The sequence below is a fragment of the Chionomys nivalis genome, chromosome 8, assembly GCF_950005125.1.
Source record: "Chionomys nivalis chromosome 8, mChiNiv1.1, whole genome shotgun sequence".
Lineage (NCBI taxonomy): Eukaryota > Metazoa > Chordata > Mammalia > Rodentia > Cricetidae > Chionomys > Chionomys nivalis.
In genome coordinates, this window is record NC_080093.1 from 53,137,743 (window position 1) to 53,163,205 (window position 25,463).

A 25,463-nucleotide genomic window follows, 5' to 3' on the forward strand; every position below is an offset into this window, starting at 1 on the left:
AGACAAAGTCCTTCTCTAGAAAGAGCCTCAGGAATCCAGTGAGGGAAGTTCTGTCTGGGAAGAACTTGAGCTGGGTGGGATGGAGGGAGAAGGGACCTGTTCTTCGCACCGTATCATCTCATTTATCAAGTGCGTCTTTTCTATTACCAATTCAAAAACGTTCAAATGATACTTGAAAGCTGTGAAAATAAGTTACTCTGGGTAGCAGGCAGTCACCTGTTGAAGAGGTGCAATCGGCTGCCTTCCTAGATCAGTCTCCAGGAGGAAATTGGTTTTCCCAAGGAGGAGTGGTAATGGAAGTGGCTCGCCCTGGCATGTGGTCTTGAAGGTGTTCCTTCTAATCAGGTTGTAGCTATGTAGTGGGGACTGTGAGGACTTTGCTGCCAGCCAGTCCCCCGTCTGGTGCCCACCTGCTTCCTTACTAGCTCCTCCCCGGAAAACCTCAGAAAGGGTGGAGAGTGGGTCCACCTTGCTTTCCCTCACCCACACCCTGGGCTCTGTTCATTCCAATGTCACCTCAGATCCGCGTTCTGCTCTGTCCCCACCACTACCAGTGCACACAACTGGGGCTCAGCCCAGACGACAGGGCAGTCTCCTCACTGGTCTCCATTCACTCCTCTGCTTGTCTTGTATTGGTCCAGGTGACACGGGCTCCAGTATCTCCCCACTAAATGTGCTGATGACACCCCAAAGCCTGGGGCTCCTAAGCCATCATCTTCTGTGTGTTCCTTGCCCCTTGCCATCTTGTGTTCTCTATCAAGCTCAATGTTTTCGCAGTTTCTGAGTCTTGTCTGGATGGATGACTCCTTCTCAGCCTCTGGGAGTCACCCCAAGTTTGTCCTCAGGGACATTTGCTCTGGCCTCACACAGCTTGCTCTGGGGCTCAAGGTCTGCCGGTCTGTTCAGAGCACTGACTGGTGTACTGAGTGAATTCACTGTTTATCTTCACGAAAAAGACTACCGTCTATAGTAGATCTAAGATTGTTTCTCTTGTTGACCTCAAAATCTGTTTGTGTGTGTGCATTTATATGTGTACGTATACATGTATATGCATGTTCATGTGTGTTGGCAAACGTATTCATGATGAATGTGCATGTGTGTATGTGTATGTGGAGGTTCAAAGTTGACACTGGATGCCTCCATTAATTACTTTATTTATGGGGACAGGGTCTCTTGATGAGCCCAGAGTCCTCCAGCTCCAGCTAATGTCTGAGCCATCTTGTGTAGGAAATCCCATCTCTGCTCCTGAGTGTTAGGATTACAGTCAACCCTTCTGCCTTTGATCTAGGGATCAGAACTCCAGTCCTCACACTGCATGGCAAGTGCTTTATCCACTGAGCCATCAACCCATGATCTCACAATCTTTACCTCTCAGAATAAACAAGTCTTGGCTGCTGCTGGTTAGACAGATGGAAGATGAATAGGGTCGATGGGAAGAATGAATGAGTGGGCGAATGAATGATGACTAGTTATGGCTGGGTGGATGGATGGACTGATGAGGGATGGGAGGATGGAGTCAATGGATGAATGAATGGGTGAGCTGATGGATGGGTAGATAGAGGGATAGGTGGGGAGATGGGTGGATGGATGATGGATGGGGAGATGGCAGGATGGTCAGATGGGTGGGTGGGTGGACTCATGGATGGGTGGACAGGTAGAAGAATGTGATGACTGAGTGGATAACGGATGGAAGAGAGGAAGGGTGAGTAGATATAGAGATAGATGGATGAACGAAGATGAATGAATGGATGGACGGATGGACACAGGGTTATATAGATGAATGGGTAATGGGTAGATGAACAAACAGGTCTTAGACTGATGGTCAGCTGGGTGGGTAGATAAATAGCTGCATGAATAGTGAATGGATGAATAGGTGTGTGTATGTATGTATGTATGTATGTACAGATGAATACATGAGTGGATGGGTGGTAGGAAAAATGGGTGGATGAATGGAACTTGTTCAGCATATAACAACCCTGAGGTTCCTCTGCCCAGCCAGGTATCTCCTCCTGGTGTCCTATGCTGATGAGGCGGGGACCTGATTAATGAAGAATGAGGACTTGCAGCTGCCACCTCGTGTTGAGATGGCTTTTAACACTGACCTCAGATACCTGCAAAGTCCTGCACAGTGGTGACCCCAGGACCTCAGTTGTCTGACTACTGTGTCTATTCCTAAATCCCTCTCATCTAAATCTTCTACCTGCAGGGGGAAGAGAAGCATAAGGCAGAAATCAGTCGGAGCAACCGAACACATGTGCTAACGCCTGGGCTTGTTTTACTCGTTCATCTCTTCAGTGCTGAACCTCTGGGCTAACATGACACATGAAGGGATGGGAAGGGGAGATGGCTTTCGATTGATTCGGAAAATGTCTCCATTGAGCCTTCCTTCCCATCCCATTTTCTTTAATTACATTAGCATCTGCAGCCGCGCGGCCTCATCTGTTGGGGCTTGCACAGACCACAGCCACGCCACACAGACCGGCTAATTGGCCGGTGGGGCGGGACAGTGGCTGGGTTTCTGTTGTGCTTTTGGCCTTTCCTAATGAGCTGATGTACGCTCTGCACTGCAGCTGCCCACCTCCCCAGACGGCTCCTGCCTGCTCAGTCAAATGAGTGATGGCTAGCCTGTCCTTCTACTGCCCCCACCCACCAGGGCCATGTAGCTGTTGGGGGTTCTGTGGCATGGGAGACCATTCTGCTTCTCCACCCACAAACTCCTGGGTCTACCTGCCCTGCAGGTCCCTTCGTGGTCAAAGCCAGCTCCCTTCTTATTGCCTGCATCTGGATGAGCAAGCTCGATGGCTTTTGTCAGCCACAGAAGCAGGGTTTTCCTTCCCAGTGATTCTTTGGGCAGCAAGGATTCTATCTTCACCAAGACTTCTCCTCACAGGCCCATTTACCCCAGGGCCATTGTGAGCAGAAACATCTTGACTTCCGGTTGTCCCAGCCTCACACGCAGGTTTAAGTGCTTCTGAGGCTGGGGACTCGCCCCATCACTTGACCCCTAATTCAGTTGCCATATTTTTCTACCGCTCTGAGTGACCTTGCTTTCCCAGGCTGCTGAAGGTATGAGACATGGTGGCTGGTGCTGGCAAGGGGACAGATGAATGGTGCAGATGTCACTCTTGTTTCTTTTATCTGAAACGGCAGGTCAGGGGAGGCCCACTGCTTGCCCAACCCAACCATTAATCTAGAATCTTCTGCCCTTGGCTCAGAAGCTGCTAGCTGGTCCCAGTTTGGCACAAATCTCCATGATTGCATCGCTACGTGAACCCCATGTGGCTTTGTCCAGATGACCTGCGCCTGCTCCTGATGGAAGTTTTGTGATGTGCCTCTGTCTGGGGCCCTGCCCCTAGTTCTACCTTGTTCTCTCTGCTTTCCAAGTCAGGTGCCAGCACTGCTCTGCGGAGAGGTGGCTGACGAAGGCGCAGAGTATGCCTACACAGCCACCCCCATGGCTGTGCACACAGCAAGACCACCTGTGCATGGCTCCGTGGCCCAGGCATGCTCCATTAACGGCCCAACCTAAAAGTGGTCACTGCTTGGAGCCTTCCATCTTAGGGTTCCCCCTCCCCACAGGGTCCACCTCTCCCTGCCTAAACAGCCCTTCACGTAGCCATGGTGACAGTCTTCCCCAGCTCTCTACCGGCTCTGCCTGGGCCTTCTTTGTCAGATGGACATATGGGCTGCTGCTGCTGACCATGGCTACCTGTTAAGGGTCCATACCGGCCAGGTTTCCCAGAAGTCACTGGCCCTGAGTTTCCTTTCCAGTGTACAGTTCCCTGTGCACAGGGCCAGGTTACAGGTCACACTGGACACCAAGGTCAGGGAGGGGGCAGTGGAAACTAGAGTGTAGATAAATGAAAGACCCGCATTTGCCTAGCATATGCCAGGTCCTGGATGCCATCCCAGTTTCCTAGGAAACAACAAAAAGGGATAGAGACAATGATAGGAGGCAGGGTCGGGGCATGGGACTCCTGTTGGCGCTCTTTCCTCTCTTTTTTATGAGACAGTTTCACTAAGTAGATCAGGATGGCCTTGAACTCATCAGCCTTCTGTCTCAGCTTCCAGAATGTTGGGATTATACCCAAGTGTCACCACGTCCAGCCCTGTCTATCTTGTTTCTGAGTACGATTGAGGACAGACAGTATTAATACCAAATCAGACAACAGCTGTGTTCTTCGGCACACAACTCAAAGAACTGAAAACACGTTCAGACAGGATTGTCCACGGCATGGCGTTCATCATGGCGGACATCACCCAAGGATCCACCAAAGGGTAAAATTCCAGCATCTGTATGAAACTCCAGTGGGTTGAGTCACAGAAGAAAAACGAATGGCTGCCAGTAGCTCTGGGGAGGGACCCACGGGAATGACTGCTGCTGGGGACTTCCCTTGCAGTGGGCAGGCTTCAGAACCAGTCAGAAGTGGTTCTAGTCAATGTGCTAACCTCGCTGAACTCTGCACCTCAAAATGGGAAAGCACACACTGGGCACTCTTGTCTTGGTAACAGACTCAGGTAGAACCCTCAGCAAGAGACAGGAGTTATGGAAACAGGCAAGAACTGACCACCAGATTCCCTAGAGTAGAGGGAGCCTGGTGCAGGGTACTGGGCCCTCCTGTCGTGACCCTCCTCTGATGGGATCTACCTGATAGCCTCTCAGTCTCTTGGTTTCATGGCTGGCTGCCCAGCTTTGCTGGGCAGAGGGCCCTTGTGGGGGACAGTCGTCATGTACCTGTACGACTTTGTCTTTCCCAAGTCACCCATGCATCCCTGATTTCTACACCCAGGATGAACCTGTCTAGACCAGGCATTCCCCTAGATCTCTGTCCCAGTATGGCATCAGAACTGTGGCTTGTGACAGAGAAAGGGACAGACGAACTTCACTCCCAGGATGTGAACCATTGCAACTGATTAAAGCACAGGGAAGCGACCTGAGCAGAAAAGCTGTCAACCTTGGCCTGCTGGTGGAGCCACTGTCCCAATTTTGGCTCCACCCAGAGGTAGGGAGGCAGGACACAGATCCAGGGGTTCTCGCAACAGTTGTTACCCAAGCACGGTTTCCGTGGGAAGATTTCATCCTGTAAGCTGTGGCCGCCATACCATGGGAAACACACAGCTTTCTACAACCCCGTGAACCTAGAACACCTGCCAACTTGGGGTCCTGCCCATTAAGAAGAACAAGATTTCCTTAACAAAACTCCAGTTGGCAGGAAGCACCACCAAGAATATGGACACACATAGGTGAGGTGGAAGCCCAGAACTGGGATAGATTTAATAGTCATTGGAGGACGCCCATCACTCTGCTTCCGGCCCTCAACTCTGCCCCACTTTCCCATCTCAATTGCTTTCTCTCAATGGTGCCATCCCTCCCTCTTCCTTAAAGTTCATTGCCCTCTCACGGGGGCTTCCTCCACAGGCAACTGCACACAGGCCCTGTCTGTGACAGGTTCTCTTGGAAATGGTTGGCCGACACAACCCCAGCAGAGGCGACACATGAACAACAAAGCAAAGGTGTCCTCGAGCTGCACAGAAGACACCTCTTCCCAAGGCATGCAGGAACATCGGAGGCTGGAGTTCCCCAGAAGGCAGACGCATGCCTTACCTGGCAGCATCGAAGCTGTCATAAGAGCCCACTGTGTAATGCCGGAAGAGTTTCTTGCTGCGGTCAGCACGGGTTTCTGCAGAGGGAAGAGAGACACCATTCAGCAAAGCCACAGCCCACACACTGAATGGGCAAAAGGTTGGATCAACCTGACTTGCCCCTGGCAGGGTGACACTCACTCTGCATAGGTACACACCTGGGGAGACAAGATGATTTGGGGGCCCAAATCTGCAAAATGTGGGGACGCTGGGAACCCTGGGTTGACCATAGAGCAAAGAGCTCACTCTAAAACACAGGTGGACTCCTGGGCCCTAGCGTGAAAGGGTAAGTGAGGCTCTTCAGAGCAGGGACCGTGAGTGTGAGCCTTACAGCCGCCTCAGGTGCAATCTGCTAGACCTGCTTGCACAAATGGTGGTTCCCAGGCTGGCAGGTCTCTAGCCATCTCAGAGATTTCCGATGATGGACTTATCCTAGAGAGACATGATCAGGATTAATATCCTGATGACGGTTGCTTTCCATTAAACAAAAAAAAGGGCAAAACTAAGCACACATGATTAACGCTTCTCATTAAGCTCTGCTTCCCTGACTCAGCAGGTTCAGATGTAAGATCGCTGGAGATGATATGACTATTGTAATTAGATTAGCAGATGGCACGGGGCTGGGGGGGGGGGGCTGTAAAGCTGCAAATGCTGGAAGCAGCACAGAGCGCAGTGAGCTTCAAGGTATTCCCCTCACAGACAAGATTCCCTGCCCCGCCTCCTTCTGAGTCCTGCTTGAGAGGAACTGAGCAAATGGCTTGAAGCAAAGGCCTGAGCTCTGGGGGGCAGGCGAGTCTCTTTTCAGTCTCTCCCCTCTCTCATTCCAAGGTCAACATTGTTTTTTAACTCACCCCTCCCTGTGCAGGTTTTTGAGAGAGGTCCTGGGTCTTTATATGCTTAGAGGCAGAGACAGAGCACCCCTCTTCTTACAGAGCAGAGGGGCACCCCACTTCTTACAGAGCAAGGAATCCCCTCCTGGGCTGGAAGGAGGCATGACTAAGGTGGGAGCAAGAACTGCATTTCCCAGCTTCCCCCAGCACTGTGGATGTAGCTAAGTGGTCAGTTCTTCTCTAGGAATGGGGTGCTCCCAAGCTGGGCTCTTAAGCCCCTCCGCTATCCCTCTCTTCTTTTGCTGTCTCCTAGTTCAAGTCTCAAGCCCCAGAGGGTAGGGCATCAGAGATAAAATGAAGAGCCCCAAGGCACAGCTGGTACCTAAATGTCTGCACAAAGGCAGTAGAAACTGAGATTAGTTCCCAGCACCGTGTAGAGAGACGAGCATAAAGGTGTGCGAATCCCAGCCCAGAGGCACTGGAGGGAGGGGATCCCTGGTGCTCTTGCTAACTAGGCAGCCAGGCCTAATTGGAGAGCTTCAGGGTCAGTGAGAGGCCTTGTTTCAAAGAGTAAGGTGGAGAGTGACCGAGGAAGATGTTAGATATTGACCCATGGCCTCCACATGAACACACGCACACAGGCCTTGTGCGTGAGCGCGGGCGGAAGTATACTTTGTATACTACATGAGGGGAAAAGAAATCAGACTTCTGTCACACTGGGCTGCACTTTGGGGCTTCTTTGTTCCAGCAGCTCCTGCTGCCTTCCTTCACTGACAAGCAGGGCAGCCGGGGTCCTAGCGCTTGCTCACACATGTGTCCCCACTCCTTCCATCCTCTTCCTTTTCACAGACACGCAAGGCTCCCGCTTACTGTGACTCCTTCAGCCATGATGGTTACCACTCTCTCTGCCGACACTCACCAGGTGCTTCTGTGTACCAGCTCACACTGTGAGTGCCACTGGGATACCCAGTCAGATACCAGCATGGAAACCCAGTGAGGGGTTCACATGCAATTCAGAGACACCTCTGCCCCTTTATTGTGTCACCCTTTGAGGGCCTGCTCCTTCTGGGGGCCCCTTCATAGGGCAATATCGTATTTAAGTTGAAGGAATCTCGGAAGGTTAAACTTAAGGCTGTGTATACTACATCTCTAATCAACCACTGCTTGGTCTAGTATTGAAGCCACACAGCATGAAGGCCATCAACAAAAATGTGCCAACAATTGCCAGAATGTCCCCCCACAAGGAAAGAAGAAAGCAATGGCATTTTGCGAACAAAACAAGCAATTTAAGTTTTAGGAAGTGCACTCTATCAAACAGTAAACTGATGGCCCAAAGTGAAGTTGTCAGGAATATAAATTGGTCACTCGGATTTAATATTAACCATCGACATGACACAGCCGAGAATCACCCGCGAGAATCTCGGCTGAGGAATTGTCCTTATCAGGTTGGTCTCTGGACGTCTCTATAAGAGATTGTCTTAACTGGTGTAGGTGGGCCCAGTCCACTGTGGGCAGCACCATTTCCAGGGCAGGTGGTCATAGTTGGCATAAGATCAGCTGAGCAGGAACCCGAGAGTGAGCAAGCAGGCCGCTTCCTCCTGGGTTTCTGCTGCAAAGCCTTGGCTGTGAGCGAGTTCTCTGGTCGGAGGTAACACTGGATGCAATAGTGAGAGTCGGACTCCAGGTTTCTTTACTTGAGTTCCTGCCCTGATTTCCCTCAAGGATGCACACTGACTTAGACATTTAAAATGAAATAATCACACACCCCCAGGTTGCTTTTGGTAGTAGTTTTATCACAGCAACATCATGCAACAGAACACACTGTGTCTACAAAGGATGGACGCTAAGAAGCGAAATGCTGAACTGCTGACAGAAGATAGCGAATGGGCCACCATCCTCTGGTTACACCTGTCACTCCCATACTGCCGCTGCCTGAATTCCGACAGCTCTGTCCCATCCTGCATAACCCGTGGGCATCCGTTCACAGGGAGGGAGGGGTGACTGGGTGAACTCGATGGATGGCATCACCAAGACCAAATCGCATGCCCACCCACGTCATTCAGGCTTAAGTCAGCACCAGAGTGAGTGCCTTCCTTCTCTGCCTTTAGGCTGGGGATCAGGGATGTACCCCGTGCTATCCTCAGGGCTCAAGGACAGGGCATTACCTTGTTTCTCTGAATTGACCTCCTGATTTGTGGTCTGGGCTTGCCCAGTCTCACCACTGTGTGCCACCTGTGCGTAAGGCAGAGTCCTCAGCAGCCCAGCAATGAGGTTGCTTTTTTTTTGACAGGGACTCACTATGTTGCTAGGTCTTGACATGGCTTCCCCACTCATCAGGGCTTGCTGAACTAACCAAAGGCCCCATCATACAAATAACCCTAGTGAGGGCACTGGAGTGAGTACTCAAAGCATGGAGCAACGACTGCGCTAGAGATGGGTTTAGCCAAGCTGTGCACGCTGGTGTCACACTACATGTCAAGAGCAAAGGTGCCCAGATGTGACCCTGATGGTCTCCTGACTCTGTGTGAGGTCTACAAGGGCCAGACCCTGTGACCTAAGGGCAGGGATTAGAAAGAGACCCAAGGAACAAGTGGCCAGATCCCAGGATCAGGTGAAGGAGCCCAGGTATGTTGGCCTTCTATGGCTGGGCGAGGTGCCCACAGGTCAGATCACTGTGAAGGGACACAGGGAGGTCTGACTATCTGTGGGACATCCATGCTCAGATCACACATATGCCAGGGCTGGAAAGGGTAAGTGGGATGCAAAGCATAGCCACCAACGGTGCAAGGACTGCTCATTCCAAGTATTGCTCTGACTTGCTCTGGTCGTCTCCATCCCAATGGCAGTTATGTGCTGGTTGTCTAGGAAACCAGTGGGTGCTGAGAGTGGGCAGGACTTTGGCTGGGCTGGAGGGTATAGGGCCAAGAGCAGAGAGGGAATGTTTAGTGGAACGTGAGTGCACATGTGCATGTGTGTATGTGTGCATTCCTGCATACATGTTCATGTGTGCCTGAGTACATATGCATGCATATATAAATACATGTGTACATGTATACAGTAGAGCTTGTATGTACAGGCTTATGGTGACTATATTATGTGGGTCTGTGCACATGTTCATATAAGCATGTGTGAGTACAGATGCATAAGTGTAAAATGCACATTATGTGGCTAAACATATGTGTACAGGTGTATGGGAGCATATACACACATGCATGTGTGAAAGTACATGTATTCATGTGTGTGTTTACACAAGTGATTATATACATGTGCACATATATGTACATATGTATATATAGCTAAGAAAAGAATGTATATACAGGAACATGTGTGAGTGTGTATTTGAGCATGTGAGCACAGGTAAATGTATATGTGTGTGTGTGTAAACATATATGTGGGTAAGCATCATCATCATTATAATCATAACCCTCATCATCGCCATTATCACTACCACCATTGCCATCACCACCACCATCATCACCATCACCACCATCATCACCACCACCACCATCATCACCACCACCACCATCACCACCACCATCATCACCATCACCACCATCACCACCATCACCACCATCATCACTATCACCACCATCATCACCACCACCACCATCATCACCACCACCATCACCACCACCATCATCACCATCACCACCACCACCATCACCACCATCATCACTATCACCACCATCATCACCATCACCACTATCACCACCATCATCACCATCACCACCATCACCACCACCATCATCACCATCACCACCACCACCATCACCATCACCACCATCATCACCACCACCACCGCCCTCACCACCATCACCATCACGCCATAGTCACCCCCATCACTGTAGATTTTCTTAGCTGCTCTCTGCTGACAAGGTGCTTTGCTAGATCTGCATATTATCACTGGTCTTCCACCTGCTTCGGTCCTCACATAACAGCCAGCACATAACAGCCAGCAGCCGGCCCATGCCCTGGCTCCACCTTACAGAAGTAGCAGTGTGGTAATGAGGGAAAAGATTCTAACTATAGATGGTGGAATTCCAAGGTCAGCTCTGTCACCCACTGGCTGTGTGTTTTGTCTTTTCTCTTGTGACATGGGGGCAGCACCAGTCCTACTCACACAGAGGCACCTGAGTGGTTGGAGGTGAGGCCAGTTGGGCATGCAGTACATGGGAAGGGTGTGCCACTTTGGCTACAGCTATCACATGTCATACCTTAGATTCAGAACTTCTGACTTCCACAGGCTTTCTAAAGTCACACAGCCCATGAGGGGCAATGTGGGCCTCCAATCCAGCTGTCTAAACCCAGATGACCACATGGTGGACACACCCTCACTCAGCTTCAGCTTTGACCTGGGACAAATGAGTGGGCTGGATGGTTCTTAGGACCCTTTCCTGCATGTGACAGTGGCTGTCTTGTTACAGCCAGTATTTGCCCTTCACCAGCTGTGCACTATACGCTGTGTTACAACCCTTCTGGACGTTCAGGTGCAGATGCAGGGTACAAGTAGGACACACCCAAACAGTCAGGAGAAGGAGGCCTGCGTCACATACAGGATGATGGCTGAGACAGATGGACACTGGGACTCGTACTCTTGCTCAGGTCTTCAGGGATGCACCAGCTCAGCTGAACCTGACACATCACCACCCACCTGGGCCATGGCTGCAGCCCCGCTTCTCTCTGCTTCCTAAGCAGGCAGGAGGCCCTGCTGTCTCCTCTTGGCAGACCTTGCAGAGCCTCTCAAAGACAGCCACAGGATTCCCTCATCCTCCAGCATTCTCCAATCCCAGTCACATGGACAGCTGAGGCCACCACAGTCTCTAGTCTTGGGCATTAGCACTTGGCATGGGACCCTTGTGTGGCCCCCCTGTGACCTCATCTGGTGCAAGGTTCTTGCCCTTCTGCTGTGATGTCTACTTCTGAGGCCTCCAAGAGTGTCCTGGCTTAATGAGATGAAGCTCACAGGCAGGGCAGCACGGTCTAGGGAGAGGCAGCTAAAGGAACAGACAGACAAAATACAGCTGGAACTCCAGAAACTTCTTACTTTTAACACACAAGCTTACTTTTGACATCAAGCCCATCTGTGTCATTTCTGCGCTGATACCATTGCTGACAGCAGAAGGGGTTGGCAATACACTTATGTACCAGCAGTGTACACCAGTGTGTCAATGGCTGGAGGCAGTGACCACAAGAGAGCACTAGCCATGGAATTGGTGCCAACACAGATTCTCTGACCATACCTCCTCCTTGGAGAATTGGCCATTTCTCTTTGCCATGTGGGATTCCTGGCAAGGTGGTGTCTGAGAAGCTATGGCATACCTCCAACCTGTGGGGACATCCAAGTGTGGCCCATGCTGGTCTCTGACTCCATAAGTCCTATAAGGTGACCCTAAGCCTGTGTGTGGAATTGTGTGTGTGGAATGAGGTGGTGAGTTGTGAGTATGGGGAGAAGGCACAGGGCTCTGCTGCAGAGGTCCGAGGCCGAAAGGTCCTGAGAGCCATTTATCGGGAGTTTTCTGTGTTCCTCACCTGTGCGTGTGCTCACCTTACATTTCTCAGCTCTCTTATGATATGGGATTCCCCTCTGTATGTTATGAATGTGTTTTATTACCATTGGTTACTAAAGAAGCTGTTTTGGCCAATGGTTTAGTAGAGTTAAAGTCAGCTAGGAAATCGGAACAGAGATATAGAGAGAAAGTAGGTGGAGTCAAGGAGATGCCTGCCCGACCCTTACCAGTAAATCACGGCCTAGTGCCAATACACAGATTAACAGAAATGGGTTAATTTAAGATATAAGAGTTAATAAGAAGCCTGAGCTAATAGGCAAACAGTGTTGTAAGTGATACATTTTCTGTGTGATTATTCAGGTTTGAGCGGTCAGGAAACGAAAGAGCAGTCTCTGCCTACACTCTGATACAATATAATTCTTTCTAATATTTAAAAAAATGTACTTATGTGTATGCTGCATGCACGCAGGAGCCAGATACCAGAAGACGATCCCCTGTGATCTGGACTTGCATGCATTTGTGTGCCACTGCACATGGATGTTGGGAACTGAACTTGGGTCCTCTGAAAGAGCAGCAAGTGCTCTTAACCACTGAGTCATCTCTCCAGTCCTTGGTGGACCTCGGTCATTAGTTCTAGCCAATGTCAAAGCCTCTGTGGTATTCCATTACACAAACAACATCCCAAGAGCGTGTGGGACAGCTGCCCATGAACACAGAGCCCACATTAAGGAAATTACTGCTTTCAGTTCAGGGACTCCCAGAGACAGTATGCACATAAGACAGACATTTGGCAAGAATGTGAACCATCTTTGCCGTTCTATGCCTAAGACTGTGGGATGCTTGTTGCACAGTGTCACACAGGGAAGGCTGACTGAAACAGACACATGTGGTCTTTTCGATAGCACAAAACAGGACATTCTTTCCATTCTGGGCTCCAACCCTATACAGCCCTCCATCTCTCACCAGCACCAGAGTCCTGACAGATCTGTATAGCATAGACATGACAACACCAGGACAAATACTGAATAGGACCTCAGCAGGATGAAGCTGAGACTCAGCAGGGGAAAAGTAGAAAATAGCCTAGTAGAGAAAAGGAGTGTGTTCTGACACACGGGGGCTGAACACATATGGGGTGAGGAGGGGGACAAGCCTGAGTTCAGATCCCCAGCAACCATGTAAGGCTGGCGTGGCCACACATACCTGTAACGCTAGCAGTGAATGGGGAAGAGACAGGTAGATTCTTGGAGTTCATGGACCAACCAGCATAGAAGAAAATGGATAGCTCCATGTTCAATGAAAAAATCAGCAGGGTAGAGACTGATAGAGAACGCTTAGCATTTCCTTTGGTTTCCAAATGTGCACACAAGGGTGTCTGCATACACATGTGTATAAACCTGTGTGCTCCACATGCACAATATAGTGCACATGCCTTTGACTAAAAAGAAGGCCCATTTGTGGGTGATAAAGGGGACAGACAAGCTAGCTAATCAAGAGGAAACTATTTACTTCCTTAACTGTATAGAAACTTCTAAAAGTCAAGACCTAGCTCACAGCCAGTTCTACTTTCTCATCCAGCACAGGGCTCTTCATACAGTGGCTCTCCCGAAATAGCTGTAGCACGCCAGAGTTCAGAACTCATCATTTAACCTGGTCCAAGTGATCACCCTCTCTGGCTTGGGCTGGTGAAGTAGCTTCCTGTCTCCCTGTTTCCTGATGATCTGTTCCACCCATCATCTGTGGTCCCTGGTGATTCTGGAGGAATATGAACCCAGTGATGCTATTGGCCCTGCCCATTTCTGCATCCTTATCCCCCATCACTGTCCCTTCCTCTTTGCTCCTAGAATACAAGCCGATTTGCATCTCAGGGCCTTTGCATTTGCTAACACCTCCTTTCCCCAGTTCTGACTTCACTGTGCCAACAGAACCCTGGCTCCTATGACAACCTGACCACGTGGGTACCCAGTATCTCTGGTACACGAACGAACATTGGAAAATTGGTACCTCCATCTGCTTGATCCTGGCTCTGATGGGCTTAAGGATTAACAGAAAATGCTAAGTTAGTGCCTCCCAGAGGCCGCTAGCATATTGTTAAGAGACCATCTGTACTGGGGAACCTCCAATTCCAGTCCTGGCCAAGGCAGTGACCAGGAGGAACCTTCTCACAGGCCTCTGGGTGCTCCTGCCTCACCTAGAGAACAAGATGCTTGCGTGAGTGGATGCTCTGGGTGGTTTATCTCTCATGGCACATATCCCAGGTTAATTGGGGATCCCCTCTCACAGGAGGTGGTTGTGAGCCCTCCCCACAAGGCAGCCTTTAAGCTGATATGCCCTAAAAATGCCACTTGGAAAAAAATCGACATGGAAAAGGGGGGAGGGGAATCTCTAGAAATTCCATTTCATACACCCCTTGGGACGTGTGGAAGGCAGCGACAGATTTCATGACAGCCTCCGATTGTCAGTAGTTAAAATAGCCCCTTATGCAAAGCAGCCAGGAGGAGGTGCCTGCAGCTTGGCAAGGAAGCCAGGGTGGGGCATCCTGGGAGACTCTGTGGCCTCCCATCGTAGAGTGCCTTTCTGGAAAAGGGAACAAGAAGGGGGACTTTCTCCAGGACCAGTAGGAGTGTCCTGAAGGGTCAGAAGGATATAAAGCCCTTCACACCACAGACATATTCCTTAGGATGGTCCCTACCCCATGGGAGACCAGTGGACAGACAGATGCTACGAAGCACATGAGACAATCCTCCCCACTCCTATCCTCTCCCTTTCCTTCTCCCCCCTCCTCTCTTTCTCCTTCTTCATTGCAACAATGCAGATGGATTCTAAGGTCTCACATGTATTAGATCAGCCCTCCATCACTGAGCCATACCCCTACCCCTGAGACAGTCAAGACAAACCTGATCCTCCATTCTTTCCTGGTATTCTGATCGAAGCAGGAAAGGTCCTCTCAGGAGCCCCAGTTTCCCCATCTCTAACACGGTCCACAGCAGAGTCCACAATGCAGGGATACAGTGAGAAAAAGGTACAGACACTTCTGTACCCATCCTTCCCTAGTCCTGATCAGAGATGCCAGTCAGGCCCCTTGGCCACTGCTGTTTGTCTAGGAACCCACTTTGATGTGTCTGGCTTACCCCCAAGAGGGATTTGTGACTCATACCAGCCCCTGCTTGTTCCTGCCTGGGCTGAGAAACTCTCATATCCCACAAGACAACTGAATACCATTCTGGGGACCTGAAACCAGCGTGGACACCCCCAGCTCCTGGACATCCTGCTCAGGTGAGGACCCATTACTGCACTTCAGCAAGAGGAGGCCAGAGTGTGGATTAGGGTTTGCACAGTGGCAGAGAGCACGAGACTCTTGGAAGCTATGACACGGCCCTGCTGTCCCAGCTCCTGGAAGGACCTGCTTGCCCGTTAGGTTCTGTCCTGAGTGGCCTGCAGGCCCAAGCTGAGCCCCTCAGACTGAAGTGTATTTTGCTACTTGGCCATGTCACCCAACACTCCTATTTCCTTCCCATCAGTCTCACCTTAAGAAGAAACACTCCAGGATGGGTTAGGCTCTGATTGCTGGGCCGTGTACCCCACAGTGCTGCTGAACAGATTGTTCTGGACATGGCAGGGCTTTGGATACCCTTGCCTTCAGTCCCTAACTATACCAGATCTCACATAGCTATGGCTCTACACCCACAAATCCTACCAACCTAAGTTTAGTCTGAAAAGATCTGAAAAGTCAGGGCTGGAGAGAGGGCTCAGCAGCTGAGTATTTGCTGGACTTGCAGAGGATCTGATTTTGGTTCCCTGCACCCATGCCAAGTAGCTCACAACTGCCTGTGCCTCCAGCTCCAGGGGGAACTGAGGTCTCTAGCTTCTACAGTTACCTGTACTGACTCGCACATGGCCCCACAGACATAACTAAGAGTAATAAAATTGAAAATTCAAAAAGACCATATGTGGAAATGACTGCATGTGCACTGGATGTGAACAGGCTGGCTTGTCTTGGTATTTACTTTCCCAGACAACTCAGCGCAGTAATGTTTGTGGGACTCATACTCTGCACTGGGTGCTGTGATGGGGATGCGGAAGGATGATAGGACTTACACGAGAAGCCTGTGGCATGCTACCGAAAGAATTGGAGTGTCAGGGGGTTCGGTATAGGGGGATGGAGTCCTGGAGGCAACCCCCAGCTGATGCAGAATGGCTGCCTTGGTGTTTCTTGTGACAATCAGTAGCCATGCACCCGTTTCCTGATGCCCCCAGGGGGCAGCACACCCCTCAACCAGAATCCCAGCAGTAGCCATGTGGCTGACATTTCTAAGTTACGTTTTTGCTCAAGAGATGGCCAGGCAGAGAACACTGGGCACACAGAGGACAAGTCGCTCCTATGTCTGTGATAATGACAGGGAGACCCTGGTATACAGCCCTGGGTGCTGGCTGGAAGACTAACTTCAAAGGCAGACAGTTCTCCCGCCCTGGTGGAGGGAGCTGACCCTCCTAACCCTTGGAGGGTCAGGGGTGATGTTCTGAGGGGGTAAATTCCTTTCTAGCAGAGCTGGGTGGCAAATTTCCCTTGTTTTGATTGACAAGAAGCATGGAAACAATGAGAGAGGTGGAGAGCGATGCCAAGCATCTTGTTGACACAATTTAATACAAAGGCTCAACTAGAAATGCGCACACTGTGCCTGGGGGAACATGAAGCACAGGGGCGTGCTGGTCTGAGTAGGAAAGATGCCCCAAGACCCTGCCTAGGTAGCTTGCTTGTATTATTGCTTCTTTTGGAGGGAAGTGGGCCTCAATGACCCTCAATGAGAGGAGGGTCCATGAGTACTTCTTATTTTTAATAATTGATTTATTTTTATTTTATGTACATTGGTGTTTTGCCTACATTTTTGTCTGTGTGAGGGTGTCATATCCCCTGGAACTGGAGTTACAGATAGCTGTGAGCTATGTGGGTGCTGGGAATTGAACCTGGGACCTCTGGAAGAGCAGCCAGTGCTCTCAATCCCTGAGGCATCACTCCAGCGCCGGCATGAGTACTTTCTTGAGGTCATATTTGACCCAGCCAGGACATGGCAGGAAGTCACAGAAAAATGCGGCATCAGAGGGAACAATGGTCAGATGTGAGCTGAAGGCCTGCTGAGCATCTTCCCTGTACGTTAACATCCAGACCCAGCCTAGACACAGATGCTCCCTGGCTTACAATGGCACAAAACAACCCCAGAACCATCGGCTGTTTTCCTCTCTCATCCAAGTACTAATCAGATCTGGCCCTGCTTAGCTTCCAGTTCACGTGAGATGAGGTGCATTCAGGGTGGTACAGATATGGATTCTACACAGTTCTCATCTATGCCACAAGGCCATCGGCACTTCACCCTCTCAGTCTGGGTGTTGGATGATCTTGCCCAGCAGGTGTTAGTGTGAATTCCGAACATGGATACCACGGCTGTGGCTGAGCTGTGGGGCACGGGCAGGTCGGAGATAGTATGTATCTGCATTAGTTACTGGTCTCATGGCCATGACAAATGCCTGATGGCGTGACTTAGGAGAGGAAGCATTTACTCTGGCCCACAGTTCAAGGACACAGTCCATCACGGTGGGAAGGCATGGTGGCACAGGTGTAAGGGCAGGCGGTCCTGGTGTGTGCACACTCGGGAAGCAGAGAGCAACGGACACTGGTGGTCAGCTTGCTCTCTCCTTTTGATCCAGTCCTGGACCCCAGCCCATGGGGCGGTGACTCCTACATTCAGGGTGGTTCTTCCCTGCTCAGTTGACCTAATTTAGAAGCTCACACACAGGCATGCCCAGAGGCTTGCCTCCAAGGAGATTCTCGATCCTGTCAAGGTGTCAGGATTATTCACATGTCTCTGTAGCTTACAAGGTTTCAACTGCTGGTGGTCTATCACGGGAGAATCCCACTGTGAGCCTGGGGTGGGAGGGCAGGGAGGCTATTGCCATCCCACTCCACAGATGGAGACACAGAGGCAGAAAGCCATGAAGGAAGCAGAACTGAGTCCCCGTGACCTGCATGAGCTGACGGATCAAGGGGCTGTCAGCAACTGTAGGGGAATGTTCAGGTATACGCAGGGGACTTGGGGCTGGGATGAAAGCTGGTAGCTGCTGAGCCTGGAGGCCTAGGAGGGAGAAGGGAGAGGGGCCCTGACAGATCTTGGGGATGCCACTGGGACAATTGCTTCCAAAGACTCCGAAGAAGTCATCTGAACTGCATATACTCTTGGACATGTATTTAGGGGCTGCAAGTTTTATTTGTTTATTGATTTTGTTTTCTTGAGACAAGGTCTTATTCTGTAGCCCAGAAGGGCAAGCAACTCACTATATTGCCCATGATGACCTCAAACAAATGATAATTCTCCTGCCTCAGCTTTCAACACATTGAGAGTAAAAACACAAGCCAGGATGCCTAGCTCCTCAGCCAGTTCTAAATCCGACATCTTTCACCCAACTTAGAACATTAGGGCTGAGGGCACCGAGGACAAAGGCGAAACAGGTTTCTCTCCTAAAACCAGGCACTGCTGGGCCCTCTGCCAGTGGAGAAACACAGCTATGGGAGCAGCAAGCTTACACCCCCTCGGCCACCAGGCCAGGCCAGAGCTCCGAGCTCCCTAGGGCTGAGCAGGTCTGTAGGGGTCCCAGGCTGGGAACTGGTATCCTGTTTTACAGACTGAAGTCCACCTTAGTCTATGTATTCTCTGTTCCGGCTAGCAGACAGTCACAGTGATCGGTCATGAGGGTACAAGGTCCAAGGACCTCAGTACCCAGAGTCAGTGGGTACAGAACTCTGATTTGAAAAGAAACATTATGACACAGAAACAGGATCTGGGCACCTACTCTGTGCACAAGCCTCTCTCCTAAGTTCGTTGCAGGCCCGTTCCGGGAACCAACATAGCAGGGGAAGAGGAACAAATGAGGCCAAGGTGGTCAGACTGCACAAGTGCACTGTGTACCACACTGACCTAGCGATGGAGGGAAGACTTGGGGGCCTGCGGGAACACAGACTTCTCCTCCTACAGTCCCCTGGCTCGGTCTTGCAGGGTGACCAGTGAGATGTAGTTAGGTTGTAGCCCTTTTCGAAGACATTTCTGCCTCCCCCCCACCCCCCACCGCAGGCGCTTAAACAGACTGCGTTTCTTGGAGCCGCTATGACCTGTCTAGTCTCTCTCATCTCATCACAGAGACTCTGAACTCTTTTTCAGGACTGTTGGGGGTCACACAGAGCCCATCCAGATAATCAGGGACCTTAGGTTTAACAGGCAGCAACCCGGATTCCATCAATGCCATTAACTCCCCTCGGCTATGTGGAGCAGCACACCCATAGCTTCTGGGGACCAGGAAGTGGCTGTGTTCAAATGCTACTTCTCTGCCTCCCATTGCTATAGGTTGAGGCTACACAGTGAGTGTAGGGTCAGCCTCGGCTGCATGAGATCCCGTCTCAAAAGGCAGGAGCTGAAGGGATGGCTCAGCAGGTAAGCACTTGTTGCTCTGGCAGAGGACTAGGCTTCCATTCCAAGCAAACACGTGGTGCCTCACCACCTTCTGTAACTCCAGTTCCAGGGGATCCAACGCCCTCTTCTGGCCTCTGCAGGCACCAGGCATACACAGAGCAAAACATGAATTCGCATAGAAAAATAAAATATCCAAACCAATCAAACAACACATCAAAACCAGTTTTCTTGTACTACTACAGTGGGACCAGGTCTTGGACTCCATGCTCTGGACCCAACCTTTACTCATTGAATAGGATGACATCTTTGATGGACCAAATGGTCTGCTCTATGCCCAGCAGGCTTTGTGGGAAGACCCCTTTAGCTGACAGGGCTTGCTAGGTACCAACAGCACAGGCCCTGGAGGGTTTTCACCTACCCACTGGGGCTAACACTCATTTCCCTGAATCACAATGGTCCCTAGGAGGCAAAGCTGCCCCTGTAGTGGGAAATGGATCCAACAGACAACTGAGAAATCACTGTGTTTATTTCCAGCTCCCAGGCGCACGACACTCTGCTCTGGTGTGTACATGCATCTGTAGTGTGTGGTGTCTACACATTCCTCCCTCCCTGGACCAGCCCTGGCATCTAGCTGTGAATCCAGCAGCAAGCAGAGGTTCAAGTCTTCTTGAAAAACCTCATGATCTTGGAGAACAGGTCAGTCAGCAAAGTACTTGCTGTGTAAGCATGAAGACCTGAGTTTGATCCCCGGAGCCTACCTTAAAAAATGCTAGGCATACTGGTGTGCCCCTGCAATCCCCTCAGCAGTTAGATAGAGACAGGCAGAGCTCTGGGGCTTTCTGGCCAGCTAGTCTAGTCTGATTGGCTAGCTTCAGGCCAGTGATAGACTCCTATCTCAAAAAAAAAAAAAATAAGGTTTCGATTAGCAAGTGACAGTGCTAGTCTGGCAGGCCTGAGGACCCAGATGCCACGGCAGCCATTTGTACCCCTCCGATGAGATAGGAGGTGAAGTTCACAAATCAGCTAGTCTGGTATATGCAACACAGGAGAAACGCCAAGAGGCTCTTCCACCAACTTCTGGAAGTTGGCCTCTGAAGTCCACATGTGCTCCATGACACATGAGTGTGTCCCCCCACCAAACGTAACACACTCAAACATACATACTACATACACACCACACACATGCATTTCATACACACATCATACATATATATACACCATACACATACGACACATACATATCACGCATATACACACACAAACACACATATAACACACACCTCATACACACACTAAAACATTTTTAAAAATCAAGGTGGGGTCTGGAGAAATGGTTCAGTGGTTAAGAGCACTTGCTGCTCTTCTGGAAGACATGAGTTTTTCTCAACAGGCGCCACCTGTAACCCCAGATCCAGGGGATTTCACACTTCTGGCCTCTAAGGGCACCAGTGTTAGTGTGAATACCTTGTCCCCACACAATACATAATTAAAAATACAAGTAAATCTTTAAAAACGGTTTCTTTAAAATGTAAAGGTGGACAAGAGCTGAGGAATGACACAGGAAGTTGATCTCTGGCCTCAGCACACCAGTGCACAGAGGCAGGTACAGCACACACACACACACACACACACACACACACACACACACACGCACACAGAACCTCAATGTAGGCACCAGGGCAGGGAAACAGCAGATCTCCAGGACATGAATCAATGGATACCAAACACTCCGGCATTGTGCCAGAGCCAAATCCAGAGTCTAAAATCAGAACCAGAGAAGAAGGTTGCCAGCACGTGAGCAGCCTTTCCCTCCCGAATAAACACAGACCGCTTCAGAGAGGTGGTTCCCCAGCAAAGTGGTTTCCTTCTCAGTTCTCCTGGGAATCCGCTAGAGCTGAAAACATCTTATGGAACATGAGCTGAATGCTGACTTAAGGGACCATCAGGCAGCTGTCACTTTGCAAGGTGATATTTTTACTGGGTATAGCTTGTCCCTTGCTCCTTCAAGGACTCCAAAGACATCAGGGCTCATGCACAGACAGGAGGGAACACAGAGCACCAGCTCCAAGTACCAAGCCAGGGAGGGAGGGGCATAATTAGCCAGTCAAGGCTCCTCTCTTGGGCTAGTGTCTGGGGCTCTCTTGATGCTCAGCACGTGCGCACACACACACACACACACACACACACACACGCGCGCGCGCGCGCGCGCGCGCGCGCGGTGAAGAACCTACGGGGAAGTGGACTGTCAGCTCCCTCCACGGTGGGATGTGCTGTGGTTCCCATGGATCAAGCACTGGAGGCATCACTCTGTGGGTGTGGTGAGACTAGGAGAGGTGGGGCAATGGGAGATCCCCTGCTCCGGGCGATTCTGCCCCCAGAGGGATGGACGTGGCCACGAGGGACCCCAAGTTAACTCTGCTGAGAGTCATTATGAGTAAGCTCAACTCTGAGTTTGCCCCACTTCCTATCCGGGTGTCTCGACTGGTGCCACTCAGACGTTCAGAATATAATCCTTTTTCCTTGCAGTAACGACAGAAAGAGTACTCGGGTACTCTGGAAGGTGGGGCGTCAGAAAGAGGACAGGGAGGGAGGGCTAAGAAAGGACACCGCGACAGGAATCTGCTAAAAGTCACCACAGGTCACACACACTGTCCTTGTGTGAAACACAAAAGCTTCTTCTCTGCCCCAGGCCTGACTTGACCAAATGTGAACTGATCATCCTTCGCTGTGCCACTGAGGGCACCCAAGACAGTCCCCAAAGTTCTAGTGTCCAGATCTTCACTGATGCTCTACACAGTTTCCCCCTCACAGAATCAGAGGCCCCGCCCCACCCCGCCCCTCGCTGAGGGCTTTCTCCCTGTACACATCCTCTGCTGTGGTATTCAGCAGCCACTTTCACACGTGACTAAGAAGCCAAGAACAGAAGTAGCTAAGGACTTGGCCAATACGGTGGAGCAGGGTCTGTTGAGTGAAGCTTCCCTTAGTCCCACAACACCTCTTAGGACCCAGTAGCTTTGTGGCACCTCCCTCTCCCCGACTGCAGTGAGGATGGGCATGCTGAGGACAAGCAGGATGCAGAGTCAGAATCCCAAGTGGCATCACAGGTCTCCATGCCCATCTGCCTGGGGTTCCTGGCCTCCTTTGAGGAGACCACAAAGACCCCTGACTTCTTGGTATGACTCCAAGATCACAGTAGTCTCGGTCACAGGCACTCCTGCCTACATGGCCACGCCCTGCCTTTTCAGCCACTAACACCCGAAGGACAGGAGAAAAGTCACGTGTTCATTGTAAAGCTCCGAGGAGGAGCAGCCCTGTGACCGAAGGAGGAATGACAGAGCTCCCCAGAACATTCTGTTGAACCCACACAGCTGTCGTAAGCCCGTTCTGTCAGGAGGTAGCTGGGCAGGACTCGATCACCTCCAGGGTTGCCTGACTCCTGTGTGGCAGATCTAGGATTCAAAAACAGGTGGACCTGACCATAGGAGTCAAGGTCACCCCAAGGAACCTACAGCATTGGTAAAGGATAAATTGAACAGCAAGCCATTTCCCTTAAGTAACACTTCCACAGTGTTGCTTGAGATTTACGAGGATACAGGGAGAGGTGGGCATCCTTGGCTTTGGAGAGAGGGATTCACAACGACCCTCGCTTTCTTCATTTTGTAAGTGTTGGACTCATCTCAGGCTGCATAGGCGTCTATACCTCTGTCTCCCTCCCCCCTCCTCCTGAGTGCAGGCGATAACCCCCGAGTGCTCACAGAGATGCTATATGGCTGTTCTCTTGCCTACCTCTGCCCTCTTTGCTGCTCTTTGGCTGAGGGGAACTAAGGACACTGTGGGGGAGGGGAGTAGTAGTTTCTGGGGACGCTGCCCAGTGCCCACCCTCCTGAATTGGTTGAACAAATGAATAAAGCGGTTGGCTGTTGGTGGGGTTGTTTCTGCTCTATAGTAATTAGAATGTTTGGAAAAGGAAGAAAAAGCAACCCAAGAGGCTCTGTGCAAGCCTGAACACCCAATCCATAGAGCCAAACCAGCAGTTTGAACGGAAATTACAGTAAATGGATGAATTGGGCATGATTTGCACGCAGCTGATTAGCTTGGTTGGGTGTGTCCTGCCAAGGTGGCCTCTGGTGTTCTAGAAGCACGTGGTTTAGAGGAGAGGCAGGTGTGTGTGTGTGTGTGTGTGTGTGTGTGTAAAACCCTTGTCTCAGGTCTCAGCAGCCTACCATTGATCTACAATGGAGGGGAGGGGACACAAAAGTGCCGGGTGGGACAATATTTTCCTGTCCCAGGGTCAACCTAGCTGTTGTCCCCAAGGCAGCAGACCCTTCCATGCTCTGTCATGCCAAGTCACGTGGACTGGACCCCATTTTGTGTGCCCAAGCACGTAGCCTCTAGCCGATGCCTGCTCCTCTAGCATCTGGTTTTGGGTCTTACTTCACAATTGGCCTCTGCCCCCAGGGAACCAGAAGTTCTCAAATAAAACAGGTACTAATTAGCCCTGCCCTTAGCGGAGCAGCCTGGTGGACAAGCCCTCCCTGAACCTTGGCAGGCTCCATCACCCCTAGAGAAGGCTCCTGAAGGTGAGGTCCAAGGCCTATGGGCTCACAAGTTGGAGGAGTAGAGCTTGGATATAAATTTGGGATCTGACTGGAGGCGGGAGGATCCTTTTAGCTTTTTAATCTTTTTTAAGGACACCGGCAGCTGAGGCTTGGGAACTAGGGCACCGAGAAGGGAGACCTGTTGAGCAGGAGGAAGCTGCTGCCTCCTGTGGGAGGGAGCCAGGACTCTGCAGACTGGAGTTTCAGCATCCACACCTGGGCTAAGCAGAGCCCAGGACCACAGGGCTTTAGAGCCCACCCCTTATGGGGGTGGCCTTCGGTGAGGGTTAGACAGTCCAAACAGAAGCAGAAAACACACAGACTCACCCTGGCCATGACCTTAACGGGCAGAGAGTAGACTCCCAAGCCCTCCTTCCCTACCAGTTACCAACACTGTAGCCTCTGCCCAGAGGCACAAACTCCACAGGGCAGACAGAACCCAGGGCTGCCACGCAGTAAGAACTGGAGCCTGCGGTCACGAGAATCTTGGCAACTCACATTTATCTTTGCAACCTCAAAGTGACATCCAGGGGTGGGGGGTGAGGTGCCTATTTGGCCAGGTCCCATCCCAGAGCGGGCTTGAACCCCAGTAAGGCAGCAGCTCCTATCAGCTCCTGTTTCTTTTTCCTTTCTATTGCTACACCACCAGAGGGGCAGGGAATTTACTTGCTTAAAGAACAATAACAGAAGCCAAACTGGCCACGTTTTCTCTAAAGAAGGGCAGCCTGCACCGAGGGGAGCACACATCCCTGTCTGGGCTTGGGGGACTTCTTGTACACTTTGTAGCGATTCCAAGCCACCGATGCCATCATCCACAACTCATCATGCAGTCAATCCCCTCGGCATAGCATCTCACTAGGAAGAGACACTGGTGTCGGACTCCAAAACCCACCGGTGCTCAGAGAGACAGAGATACAAATAGGACCTTGGGATTCTCAGCCATAGACGCCTGCATCCTGGGTGATCTGCCTGCCGCCTTTGTTTTTCTCTAATTCGAAGTAGGAGAAAAGCCATAAAGGAAACAATGGCCTTGAGGAACCTAGGCACCCGGAGCACCACATTCTAAGACACACAAAGTATACACTGATCAGTCTGCTGCCTGCACCGCACACGCTACCATCTCACCGAGCGCCAGAACCACCAGAGTCTACTGTCCCCACTGCTCCAGCAGAGAACAAAGACACTCACGTCGGCCAACCCCAAGCAGGCTGGGGAGGTGGCACCATACCTCCAAAATGAACTCTCTTCTTGAAGCGGGAGTTCTCAGCCATCGTTCCTAACCTGGGTATGACCATCTCACTCAGACCGGTCCCTCGCCTCTTCCTCCTCTGGGTCCATGTGGAGAGTCCTTGGGGCCGGCCCCACTTACTATTCTCTGTTAATCCAGCAAGGAGTTAAAAAAAAAGTTGCAGTCTTCTATGTTCAAAATTT

At 50.9% G+C, this 25,463-nt stretch overlaps 1 protein-coding gene across 7 annotated transcripts in view; it reads right to left on the reverse strand.

The window, feature by feature from the left end:
- Positions 1-25,463, reverse strand: part of Shank2 (SH3 and multiple ankyrin repeat domains 2) — a 441,540-nt gene that overhangs the window by 163,378 nt on the left and 252,699 nt on the right. For all 7 annotated transcript variants that reach the window (XM_057777152.1, XM_057777154.1, XM_057777151.1 and 4 more), the window contains one exon: positions 5,606-5,681. In XM_057777152.1, the coding sequence (XP_057633135.1) occupies positions 5,606-5,681 (76 nt within the window). The remainder of the gene's footprint in view (positions 1-5,605; positions 5,682-25,463) is intronic.